The 13,534-nt window shown below is 41.0% G+C and overlaps 1 protein-coding gene across 1 annotated transcript in view; it reads right to left on the bottom strand.

Annotated features, from left to right (window-relative positions):
• hps5 (HPS5 biogenesis of lysosomal organelles complex 2 subunit 2) overlaps nucleotides 1-13,534 on the bottom strand; it is a 56,009-nt gene that overhangs the window by 19,221 nt on the left and 23,254 nt on the right. The window contains exons 10-16 of the mRNA XM_087996667.1: nucleotides 11,463-11,641; nucleotides 9,612-9,770; nucleotides 7,987-8,134; nucleotides 7,543-7,666; nucleotides 3,885-4,013; nucleotides 1,850-1,921; nucleotides 499-1,322 (exon numbers count right to left, since the gene is read on the bottom strand). Of these exons, the coding sequence (XP_087852793.1) occupies nucleotides 499-1,322; nucleotides 1,850-1,921; nucleotides 3,885-4,013; nucleotides 7,543-7,666; nucleotides 7,987-8,134; nucleotides 9,612-9,770; nucleotides 11,463-11,641 (1,635 nt within the window). The remainder of the gene's footprint in view (nucleotides 1-498; nucleotides 1,323-1,849; nucleotides 1,922-3,884; nucleotides 4,014-7,542; nucleotides 7,667-7,986; nucleotides 8,135-9,611; nucleotides 9,771-11,462; nucleotides 11,642-13,534) is intronic.

Here is a 13,534-nt window from a genome sequence, read left to right as displayed (position 1 = left end):
TGCAATCAGGTCAGAAGACAGAAAATGAAGCAGGACAGTGCAGCCCTTAATCAGAGAAAAATTGTTTGATGTCAAATAAAGAGACATCATTAAGGCAGTTTTCCTGGGGTGTGTATGATCACACAACATGGATCAACAGATAGCTGGGAGCATATAGGGGGTGAATTTAGAACAGAAATGAGGAGGCATTTCATCAGCCAGAGTGGTGGGCCTATGGAATGCATTGCCACGGAGCGCAGTGGCAGTCGGGACGTTAAATGTCTTCAGGGCAGAGATTGATAAATTCGCAAGGAATTATGGGCTACAGGGAGAGTGCAGGTAAGTCGAGTTGAAATGCCCATCAGCCATGCTTAAATGGCAGAATGGACTCGATGGGCCGAATGGCCTTACTTCCACTCCTATGTCTTATGGTCTTATTGTTTATGATAAAGAATGGAGAAAGAGAGGTGGGGGTTCAGAATAAGTAGCAGAGGTATGAAATCAATGTTAGAAACTTACCTTGCAAACCCAGGATGAGTGTCTGCCACACCCAAGGAGTGGACCAGTTACGAGCTATGATGCTGCGCTTCACTCTCATCAAGTCTAACAAGAAGAAATAATTTCGCAAATACAGACAGGCCTGAGTTGCAGTGCCATCTTCGGGCAATTCCATTGCTGTGGATTTATCCTTCATCATACTTTCAAATATTTCTAACTCAAAACACAAAGTGCTCAGTTCTGTCATGTCCTTAAAGAGATCTGTTGGTATGGTGCAGGGAGGGGCTGTGACAAAGGGCACACTGGACAATTCAGATGAAAAAGGATCATTATCTACCACTGCATCCTTGGGTGCAACTGCCTTCTCCATTGCTCCTTTTCCATGTTTTAGGATTGCTCTGTCCTCCTGGTCTTGATTGTTGAACATTAGTGACTCTTCTCTTTGCTCTTGATGGTGAAGCAAGTCAGAATACACCTCTGGTTCTTCATGGCTGGAATGCGATGTTGGTTGCTCCTCCTCTTCTTGAGAACATAATGGTGTTGAGTCTTCCCCCTCTTTTTGAAGGAATGTTACTGGTTCCTCTTTATTCTCTTGGTGGCTAATTGCTGTTAACTTGTTTTCTTCTCCTTGATGATTGAGTACTCCTGGCATCTCTATCTCTCTACAGGTAAATATCGCTGAATCCGGATGACTAAATACTGTTGACTCCACCTCTGAGGAGTCATTTAGAGTTTGACTTTTTACTTCAAATCGAAATGTTTTTTCCAAATGAGGGAGCCAACATTGGAGTGTTTCCTTCAGAAGCGAGGTTTCAAACAAAACCAGGGGATTTTGTAGTTTAATCCTATGAAAAACAAACACAAGCAACAAGTAAATCTAGTTACAGAGCAGCCAGCCAACTCTCAGTTTTAAATATTGCTGATCCAAGCAATCTCACATCTCATTAAATTTGAAATTCAAGTGATCCTAAATCTTTAAATCAGACTTATTAATCTACATGTTTAACAGCATTTACTAGTAATCAATACAGAAGAAAAAAAAATCTATGATACAAATAGTAGACAATGGCAAATTAACTGACCACAGTCAAGGCAGCAGTAAGGTGTTGCATTGGCATCAGAATTTTTGAGCTAGTGAAGGTATCTATTCAAGGACTGACTATTGAGGCAGGGCAAAAGGGGTTTTATCCCACTTCTAACAATTATGCTTTAGTCCTGCAAGTTACACAAAAGTGTGGAGGAAGGCCTGATTTTGCAAAACTTGTGCTTTACTTGAAGGATGCTTGATACAGACAATGCGTGTTCAAAATCAGAAGTGTTTAATTTGTCGGTACTTATTAAACATGTAACAATAAAAAGAATTCACACTCACACAGCCTCTGCTGTTGCCAGTTTCAGTTCCTGCAGTTGGTCCTCCTCCTGAGGCTTGTTATCAATGCTCAGGCTGTAATGAGTCAGCATATTACAGTTATAGAACATAGAACTTTGAAAAATACAGCACAGAAAAGGCCCTTTGGCCCACGATGTTGTGTCGAGGTTTAATCCTAACGTGAAATATAGTAATTTAACTACACACTCCTCAACTCACTGCTATCCATGTGCATGTCCAGCAGTCGCTTAAATGTCCCCACTGACTTTGCTTCCACCATCACCGCTGGCAACGCAGTCCATGCATTCACAACTCTTCGCGTAAAGAACCTACCTCTGACATCTCATTTATACCTTCCTCCTAATATCTTCAAAGTATGACTCCTCATACGAGTCAAACCTGCCCTGGGGAAAAGTCTCTGGCTATTGACTATCTATTCCACTCATTATCTTGTATACCTCGATCAGGTCTCCTTTCTTCCTCCTCTCCAGAGAGAAAAGTCTGAACTTATTCAACTTTCTTCATAAGGCAAGCCCTCCTGTCCAGGCAGCATCCTGGTAAACCTTCTTTGCACCCTCTCCTAAGCCTCTGTATCCTTCCTATAGTAGGGTGACCAGAACTGGACACAATATTCCAAGTGTGGTCTCACCAGGGACTTGTAGAGCTGTAGCAAAACCTCGCGGCTCTTAAACACGATCCCCCTGTTAATGAAAGCCAAATCACCATATGCTTTCTTTACAACCCTATCCACTTGCGTGGCAATTTTGAGGGATCTATGTACTTGCACACCCAGATCCCACTGTTCTTCCACACACGCTAAGATTCCTGTCTTTAATCCTATATTCAGCATTCATGTTTGACCTTCCAAAATGCATCACTTCGCATTTATCCAGGTTGAACTCCATCTGCCATTTCTCAGTCCAGGCCTGCATTTTGTCTATGTCGCACTGCAGCCTGCAGTAGCCCTCTATACTATCGACGACGCCTCCAACCTTTGTGTCATCTGCAAATTTACTAACCCACCCCTCAACCAAGTCATTTATAAAAACTACAAAGAGCAGAGGCCCACTCAACACTGACCTCCAGGCAGAATACTTTCCATCTACAACCACTCTCTGCCTTCTGTCAGCCAGCCAATTCTGAATCCAGATAACCAAATCTCCCTGTATCCCATACTTGCTGACTTTATGAATGAGCCTATTATAATAAATTATAATTAACATCCATCACTACATGCAGACTGATTTAACCCTCACACTTATGTGTTTTCATGCATTCTGCTCCCTATCCCCACTTCTGGTTTCTGAGCTTTTTTAATAACAATTCTTCAATCTAAATAATTTTTCCTAAACTGAACAGTTAAAAGACTAGAGCAAACTGTTGCCCTTTTGGTCTTTGCAAATAACATTCAGGATCCTGGACAGATCTGAACTTGGATGTCAGTTGCTGAGGGTCAACAGATAGAGAGAGATGTCAGAGGCCTCTTCCCTTATGACATGGTGGATAAAAGCATCATTTACTGTAAAACAAGCAGCAGAGACCTGCGCTGAAAAAGTTGATCACATTTTATTCACCACACTAGTTTGTGTAGCTGGGAAGCAAATCAGAAAGGAAATCAGTCATAATGATAGTTATTGCAGATTCATGCTGGAAAATGATCGTACAAAATTAATGGACAAGTAGCTTATCTCCAATGTTTCTAAAAGGAAAGAATTCTGCCAATCTTCATGGTCTATGTTGATACAATGAACAGCCAATGGAACTGACCAAACAGGAAATGTGCTGCTGGAATAAATTGTTGCCTTCAGTTTAGGAATGGTTAAAAAATACAGGAGAAAATAAATACTGACTTATGGTAAGTACACAACAAGGAATGTCTCCCATGTTAATTTAGCTGAGAGCAAGAGAACTAACTAACTTAGGGTACAAAATGAGTCCAAAAAGGATAAGGTTCTGGTTTCAGATAAATATTAGTATGTATTATTATTATTTCATGACAACAGTGGCTAAATTGCTTGAGATAAATGTTTGTTCTTACCTGCGCTCCAGGTCCTCCATTTGTGCCTGGAGTGGCTCACTATCTTTTATGTCTGATTTGAATCGAAAGTCAGAGTTGGGATGAAATGTACTGATAGTTTCTTTTGTTTTCCTGACAAAGCTGGAGACACTGTAAAACAGGTCAAAAGGTTCAACAGAAACATGTAAGGTGTTGCTTCTTCAGAGACGCAGGACATCTTATCTGACATGCTTTTAGGTTTAAACAGGCAAGAAATAGTTATCTTGCTGGCCCTCATTGCATCAATCACAGGATATGCTTGGATGAAGATGACTCCTCATCCTATCTGATCTCGACCTTCCCAAATGCAATGTTAGCTATCCCTCCCATGACAGATGCCAGTTAGTTTTCTCTATGTTTGAAATCTTGTAGTACTGGGCACCCTTGCCAGCAGGATATCCCAGCCAATGCCACCCTTTAGATAAAAAGGAATGCTTTGACATTTGTTCTAAGCTTGCTGCTCATAATCCTTGTGCCCCCTCTTTCTGCTGCCTGACACAAATGAAATTGTTCTGGGTTTGTATATGTGCCAAGTTCCCTCAAGATATTCCAAGATACTTACTGTCTTCTGAAAACAGACATGCAAGAGATTATTTGCATTTGTGCATCTGTTCCATCAGAAGCGTGACAGCTCACCATGTGGAAAAAGACCTCCAGAACCTGACCAGTGGAGTTTTACTATTCCTTGGCAAGTAAAATCAGCAAGGCTACAATTAGTTACATTAATGCTGCTTCTAGTTAGCCTTACATTTGTGGCAGGGAGATTGTTGGATTCTGTTTTAAAGGACACGGTAACTGATCACCTCAAAAAATTAAAGTTGATCACAAAGTCAGCATTGATTCATGAAGGGTAGGTCATGCCTGACAAACCTCAGTTTTTTGAGAGGTGATAAAGATGGTGGATAGAGGATGTTGTTTGTAGAAGGTGGAAGCCCACAGAATTGAGAGTAAATTACCGACATAGATAGGAAAATTGTTTGAGTGGCAGAAAACAGTTGAATTATGGGTAAGTACTCAAATTAGCAGGATATGTCCAGTAGTGCCCTGCAGGGATCTGTGTTGGGGTGTGAATTATTCACAATATTCATTAACGACTTGAATAAAGGCATAAAAAAGTCAAACATCCAAATTTGTTTATGAACAAAAATTTGGGCAGCGTTGTAGACAATGTTGACAACAGCATAAAATTACAACAGGATATCTATAGTTTAGGTGAATGGGCAAAGTTTTACCAGATGGATTCTGATATAAGTGAGGTTATCCATTCCGGACTGACAGAAGGAAAGATCAGGATATTTTTTAGACAGCACAAAGTTAAATAGAGTGGATGAGATAGTTCTTTAAAATGCCACAAACAAGTGCAGAAAATAGTGAAGAATGGAATGCTGGCCTTTATATCTGAAGGGCTGGAATAATATAATGCAGATGCGCACAACACTGGTTAGACCCCATTGAGAGTACTGAGAGCAGATCCAGGTCATACACTGAGATAATTTGGCACTGGGGAGAGTTCAACACAGATTTACAAAGATGATACCTGGATTTCAGGGGTTAAATTATGAGGAGAGATTAGATAAATTATCTTTAAGATAATTTAGCTTTACCTATCCTGTCTTTCCCTGTTAATATCCTGAAAACCTTGATTGGGTTTCATTCTTCTAAATGCTCAAGAATAAAAGGCTAATTTGTCTAATCCTAGAACGAAGGGAGTGTTGTTGAAGAATTAGAGCCAAGTCATTGAGGAGGGCTGTTAGAAAGCACTTTAACATGCAGAGTAGTGGAGGTTTGGAATGCTCTTGCTCAAATGGCAGTCAATGCTAATGCAATTGTTAAATTTAAATCTGACATAGACAAATTTTTATTAAGCAAGGATATGAAAGGAAATGGGCCAAGGCAGGCAGATGGAGCTAGGCCACAGGTCAGCCATGATTTTAATGAGTGGTGGAGCAGGCTCGAGGGGCAGAATGGCCTACTCCCTTTCCAATGTTCCTATGTTTATTGGGATCTTCATAAGCACATCAGAACAGGATGTGGCTTTTTGACCTATACCTCAACACGTTCCTGCACCGTACCCATATTCCTTTCAGTCTTTAAGGACACTCATCATGAAGATACTCAATAATGGAGTATCCACAACTCTCTATGGTAGAGAATTTCAAAAATACACAACCACTTAAATGGAGACCAGGAATGCAGGCTTATTCTATGCAATCTCATTTCACAGCTGAAAAAAAATCTTAAGGAGAATAATAAATATATTGATTATATGAAAACTTAAGTGAGCACAAAACAAAGACTAGTTTATTTTTAGGTCAATGTTTTCCCCCTCCTGCTCATTTCTGAGGGGTCTTGCTTCACAGATACCAATCATCCCTGATGTGCTACATCATGTAGATGTGCTACATCAAATATTAATTTTTCCAATTTAAGCAGCTGGACTTACACTGAAAGACTTTTTTTTTTAGAAAAGAAAAGACACTTACCCCGCATTTCAGAACTAAAGGGATATATGGATGCTATATTTCATGGTTGCCAACTTGCCTCATTGAGCAAGTCACATTCTAACGTATGGAGACATATAAACATCCTCTTTGCTACCTTATCAAAATGGAGATTTTAAGTCTGTACCAGTACACTGAATCTAAACCGTCTTGGGATAAGAAATTTAAAATGACTGCTGACATGAGCTAACCCAAGCTAATTTTTGAACTTCTAAATGCAGTTAGAGAGAAGTCACGTGACTAACCAAGCTGTACGTATGTATATGGTCTTGGGTTGGGAGAGAGTTACCAGAAGGAGGGAGATGCTGCTTTCTCCTCCCCTGCCCTTCAGTCTACTGTCTACAGGCCTAGAGTCAGGTAAAGCTTTTGAGTTTCTGCAGTAACATCTAGAGGAGAAAGGGACTTGATAACCAATTTTTGAAACATCACCTCAGTTAAGAAGCAAAAGCTAGCGAAGTATCAGCAGACCAGTATACAAGCCATACACAGTGACCAGTTTTTTGACTTTGTATTTAGTCAAATTTGTCTTCCTCTACATTTTAAGTATCATCGCGTGCATGGATTACAAGCATGTGTGTTGTGTTTTGGAATTTATATTAATCCATTTAATGTTTTTATCTGGGTAATTTTCAGAATAGTAACTCTGACCTCTTTGTTAAAAGCTCAAGAAAACCTAACTGGCTAATCCTGTACAAGAAGTCGATGAACTAGACTGGTAGGTCCATCTTCCAAATTTTAACACCTTTTACAAGCAATTCAGGATTAAAAATGAATGGGAAATTCAATCCATTCCTCCTTACCTAATCATAACAAAACTCCCACTGTTCACATTAGACGAAATAGCAAGTGCTAGCAAGCTATTTGATCATTGGCACACAACAGTAAAACCTAATACTGTCCTCACCTAACTTCTTCGCACATTCCAGAAGTAGTCAGTAGCCGAAGTTCTTTCCCCTCTTCGTAGAGTTGCACCAAAATAAAATTCCTTAAATTTTGTCTACCTTGCCCAGCAGGTACATATGAGGAATCAATTTCAGATTCCTCTGATTCAGTTACACACTGTCATTGCCGGTCAGAGTGTTCATTGGGGTCACATGTCAAAAATTGTAATAGCGTCAGTAGTAAATAATTAAGGTTACCTTTCCTTCATAGCCTGTAAAGAGACTCGTGAAGATGTGGAACGGAATGATAATGGAAGATGAAATGGAATCAGTGTCTCACTCCGATCACCTTCAATATTCAAGGATGAATGGGAGACATTGTCTAACAAATGGAAACAAAAACAAAAGATCAATGGAGAACCGCAGTCCTCCCAATTGGTACAGGTCAAACCACAGACCAGGTGATGTGCTACAACATTAGATGTAGTAAAGAATGTAACAAATAAATGCTCCGAGCAGTATTTTCAATCTTCAATGTTGTAAAGATGAATTTAGTAGTATGTTTCTTTTGAACTGACAAATGAGCTAAATTTCTGTATGGCATTTCTCAATGGCACTGTCCTCATTTAAGTAAATCAAGCTGAGTTCCAGCAAAGCACAGATTTAGCCCCAGTTTAATTGTCCTCCCTAAGGAGGACATACCTTGCTCTTCCTCCTGTACTGAAGTAAATTCCCTCAGTCTCTCTTCCTCAGATAGATGGCTGTGCAATGAACCAGAGTCCTCATCCGATTGGCTGCCTCGACGACTAATCACACGATAAATACCTGAATCTAGGACATTAAAACTCTCCTGAAAAATAATCAAAATGTAAAATCTTGAGATGCTGCGGAAAAAAAAGTGCAAACTTTTAAAATGTGTATTGGCTCTAACACAATTACATCGGCAATACTAAGCACTGTTATAAAGTGCAAATATTCTATAATGTGGGGTTGCACAAGAACGCAACCACCATGTTTTAGAAGAACTACTTGTAGTTCATTTGTTGGGTTCCTAACAATTAACAAGCTGTAAAATCAACTTAATGAAACAAGAAACATCATCCACACTGTTTGTTACCTTGTCCCTAAATGAGGACTCAGTTATAACCGTGAGACTGCTGAGTGAAGCACAATGAAAGTACGCTGGCCTTTCAAAGGACAGCAGTCCAACTTGTCCTCATGAGTTACTTTAGAAACCCTGATATGCTAACTGGAAAAATTGGTTTTGATTAGCTTATATTTGGCCGTTTTCACAAAATAGTTCTTGTGCACAAGCCTCTGAAAGTACTACATGGCAGCAAATGAGAGTTGAAATGTGCAATTCTGGCAAGTTAGGTGGCACAGCAACATGCAGATGAGCTCAGCTTTCACCTTAATAGATTTGTTAAAAAGAGTAATTGAAAGGAAGAGTACTTTGTGTAATAGGAAAAGAAACATTTCAGGAAAAGATCTATTAATTATCCACGTTAGGTTCGGAAATAGCAGGTGACATAGTAAATCAAGTATGGGAATGGAGATGCAAACATACAGATAGAAATTTGGTGATTCTTTAATCCTCCCAGTCTCCTAGTACAAATTCCAATAAAATGATATAAAGCGAGACACACCATTAGAAACAAAACACAATTAACAAATTGTCACCATCCTTTGAGAGTACGTACAGTTGGCTTGCTTTATGGAATAGTTGGATTGCAAAGTTCGATCGATACCCTTCTCCTGGGTATATAGATCTCGATTGCTGAAGGTTTAAAATCTCAAACCTGTTTTCAAAACAGGTACATTTGTTTGAATTGTATTGCACAAATTTTACATCATGTGGTGAATGAATATCTGTATGGAGACATGATCACCACATAAATGGTGAGCACAGAAATCCTGTTGGACAACACTTGGACAATGCATGTCAATATGTGGGTCAACTCTTAACAGCAGCACCAGCAAAACCGAAAATCCTAGTTGCATTCCAATGAAAGTCACTTGGCAATAAATTATCAGGCAGAAGCCAAGCTGATTGCTTCTCTCATCATGTCAGGAGATCAGCCTACTCAACACAGACCTGACAGTTAAACAAACAACACAGAGTAGCATACTTCCCCCACCAAGTTTGTTCTGAAACAGACAGATATTTTCTCAAGAGCTAAAGCTGACTAACAACAGGATATGTTCAAGTTCAACACATATAACAATTATTGTCATGCACCATAAAACCCCCGCTCTAAACTAAAAACAGTGATCTGGGCAGAACTTAAAGACTGCATTACAGTGGAAGACCATTACAAACCACACACATGAGAAGAAAAGCTGCTCCGGCGGCTGCTACAGGCTGAGTCAAAGGGTTCCAACTTCAATAAAGTCTCCTCCAACCGGGCAATAAGGTGACTTTGTGTGGCAGCATCCAGTTGTGTCTTCAGGTGTTCCAGTTTGTCCACAGGCAGCAGCTTACGGGCCTGAAAAGATGAGCACCAACGATAAGGCTATTGCCACAAGACAACAAAGCTCATTATCAAATCTGCAATTTGGAGGCCATTTCTACATAGGACTATTCAATGCTCAATTCCTCAAATGTTACCATTCATAGATCTCTTTTATTAAATAAATATTTTCAAAGCAGGACTATCCATTTAAAAGTGACTATATTGCACCACTTCCCACAATGACTATTATTATTTACCGTCATTATCCATCGCACTCTGCTCACTTCAACTTTACAACAATTGCTGGATCATACAGAGACCACTATGCAACAGTAGCGCATATAATTACATCCTTACACAATCTACACATAGTAGGGATATGTTACCTTGTAATTCTAACATTGCAGGGAAGTCACGTATTAACCCAAGTACATGATCACTAATACGAGGAGAAAGTGAGGTCTGCAGATGCTGGAGATCAAAGTTGAAACTTTATTGCTGGAACAGCACAGCAGGTCAGGCAGCATCCAGGGAACAGGAGATTCGACTTTTCGGGCACAGGCCCTTCTTCAGGAATGAGCAGAGAGTGTTCAGCAGGAGAAGATAAAAGGTAGGGAGGAGGGACTTGGAGGAGGGGCGTTGGAAATGTGATAGGTGGAAAGAGGTCAAGGTGAGGGTGATAGGTCGGAGTAGGATGGAGGCGGAGAGGTCAAGAAGAAGACTGCAGGTCAGGAAGGCGGTGCCGGGCTGGAGGGATTCGGCTGAGACAAGGTGGGGGGAGGGGGGATGAAGAAACTGGTGAAGTCCAAGTTCATCCCCTGTGGTTGGAGGGTTCCCAGTCGGAAGATAAGACGCTCCTCCTCCGACCGTCGCGTTGTTGTGGTTTGGCGGTGGATGAGTCCAATGACCTGCATATCCTCGGTGGAGTGGGAGGGGGAGTTGAAGTGCTGTGCTACAGGGTGGTTGGGTTGGTTCGCCCGGGTGGCCCAGAGGTGCTCTCTGAATCGCTCCGCAAGTAGGCGGCCTGTCTCCCCAATATAGAGGAGGCCACACCGGCTGCAGCGATGTTCCACAAAGCAGACTGGTTAGCAAGGTTAGATAACATGGAATGTTGGGAGAACTAGCCATTTGAATACAAAACTGGCTTGAAGGTAGGAGGCAGAGTGTCAGTTTCTTCACCCCCCCTCCCCCCACCTTGTCTCAGCCGAATCCCTCCAGCCCGGCACCGCCTTCCTGACCTGCAGTCTTCTTCTTGACCTCTCCGCCTCCATCCTACTCCGACCTATCACCCTCACCTTGACCTCTTTCCACCTATCACATTTCCAACGCCCCTCCTCCAAGTCCCTCCTCCCTACCTTTTATCTTCTCCTGCTGAACACTCTCTGCTCATTCCTGAAGAAGGGCCTGTGCCCGAAACGTCGAATCTCCTGTTCCCTGGATGCTGCCTGACCTGCTGTGCTGTTCCAGCAATAAAGTTTCAACCATGATCACTAATACTCTAACCATGCAGACGAACATCTGAATGTGCACAGTATAAAATCCCTCCCACATACCAACCCTTAAAATGCACACTTGGAATTTTTAGTAGAAGGATTTCTACTTTAGTCTTTCATTAAAATGGATCTTTAATATTGCTTTAGGGAGGTCAGAAGTAACAAATACCAAAAACTTATTGTTAGCCCAAGGCGCCCAAATTGAACTGTCACCCTGGCAGCAGATCCTCACCCTGCTTGCAGTAACGCAGTGTTGGAAGAGACAACAGACTTGTGCAGAGAGAGTCCACATGTCTCGCCGAAGCAGACGTTCGACACATCGCTCTCCTGACAACAAACACAGGTGAGTTACCCGCCCATCACCATGGAGACAGAAGAGTTCATTCTTGTAAACAGCAATATTCTGTACATCTGAAAATAAAGTGGGGAGATAAATGAAGCCAAATCAGTGACCAGAGAGTCAGGACTTAAAGGAAACATGCTAAGGTTTGCACAACAGTGCACCTTCAGGTGTATTACACAGACAAACCAACTTAAATATGGTGTTCCTTCTCTTAGGTGCAAAAAAAAATTCATATTCCATCCTCAAAGCAGGCAGAGTTTGAGAGGGGTTTTCCATCTTTTGGCTCATGATTTCTAGTGACTTAAACAAGAATTTGTTTTTCTACTGAGGAAAGGAGCTCTGATTATCTCTGTATAAGTAAATGACTATTGGGGGTCATCTCATCAATAGGTTACTATTCTGGGTAGGAAGGATTTAAGGTGAGTACGTGGTTGATTCAATATCAGGTGGGTGGAGACTCCACTCAAGAAATAACTGACTCTTAATATTATCTTTCCTGACATATTCAGTAATTTGGCCTCCACAGCTTTCTGGGGTACAGAATTCCACAGGTTCACCACCTGTTGAGTAAAGAACATTTTCATTATCTCAGTCTAAAATGGCCTACCCTGTTACCTATGACTGTGATCCTGGCCCTAAGTATATCTCTGGAATTAGATGCAGCCTTCTTGGTGCCAAGGTCAAGAATATCACTGACAAACTGCAGTTCATAATTTTGGAGAAGGGTGAACAGTCAGATGTCACCGTTCACATTGGTACCAACAGTATAGATAGAATGAGGAATGAGACACAAAGTGTAGTTTAGAGTGTTAGGAAAGAGATTGAAAAGCAGGATCTCTAAGAATGCCATCTCAATTTCAAGATCCTTTCCAGTATTTCATGCCAGTGAGCATAGAAATGAAATGATTAAACAAATTAACACGTGGTAGGAAAAAAAAATGGTGTAGTGGAAGGGCTTGAGAACGGCCTACTTGTGCTCACTCTCAACCCCCATAAATCCAGCTCTATGACCCCTGTAACACCTGAAGGTTAAGGTCAGCAGATGCACAGGAACATCACCAATTGCAATCTCTTTTCAGATCAGACATCTTAACTTGGAGCTACATCACAGCTCCTTCTCTCTGGCTGGGCAAAAAAAAACCTCAAACCCCCTCCCAACAGCATTGCAGATACTGAGCAGATTGAACAGTAATGAATATTATGAAAAATGTATGTTTATAGTTGGAGACATTTTTCTCGCAGCCATTTTCTTGTACTTAGTGGAAACTTATTGTTTCAGCTAAGTGTAGCAAATATTTCATGACTGTTGCCCCCAGAAATGGCTTTTACCTTTGTCCGAATTGTCCGAGTTGCCTCAAATGGTACGTTTGACTGTAAAGTATATAAGACACTTATGAGGCATTTCAAGAATGTCCCCCTCTCAAGGACAATTGGGAAATGTTGACCTTTTCAACATCACTTGTTATTGGAAATCGGAAGCAAAAAAACAATTAGGGACAACACCAGAAGATACTACACGTCACTAAAATCCAAATAATCAACAAACTGCAAAGGATATTGCTTTGCAAGGCAGCAAACAGGGTTATGTCTGAAAGTATATTGCTGAAGATGAGGAAAAGGTTACGCAAAAGTGATCAAAAGCACCCTGGAGTCTCGGAAGTAGGACTGTTGAATAGTACAGCATAACTGGATCCCATTCTACCCATTGGGTTTGTACCGGTTCTTTCAATGTTTAGTTCAGTTAGTCCTACTCCATGATGGCAGGACTGTCTAAACTATACAACCCTCACAGTTGAATGACTTGTCACAGTAACTGCCTAAGACATATCTGAAGAATTCCTTCCCCCACTCCGCCAGTAAAAACAGAGTCCCAACAAGCAAATGACATTGGCAGAGGAGGGGGAAATAGTATGAATCTATTTAAAAGACAAAAGAAATAAAACACAACTCCATCACAACAA

The sequence above is a fragment of the Chiloscyllium plagiosum genome, unplaced genomic scaffold (assembly GCF_037043375.1).
Source record: "Chiloscyllium plagiosum isolate Xiang-an unplaced genomic scaffold, Cpla_swu_hap1 HiC_scaffold_18, whole genome shotgun sequence".
Taxonomy (NCBI): domain Eukaryota; kingdom Metazoa; phylum Chordata; class Chondrichthyes; order Orectolobiformes; family Hemiscylliidae; genus Chiloscyllium; species Chiloscyllium plagiosum.
This window is presented reverse-complemented; position numbering and strand designations above follow the sequence as displayed.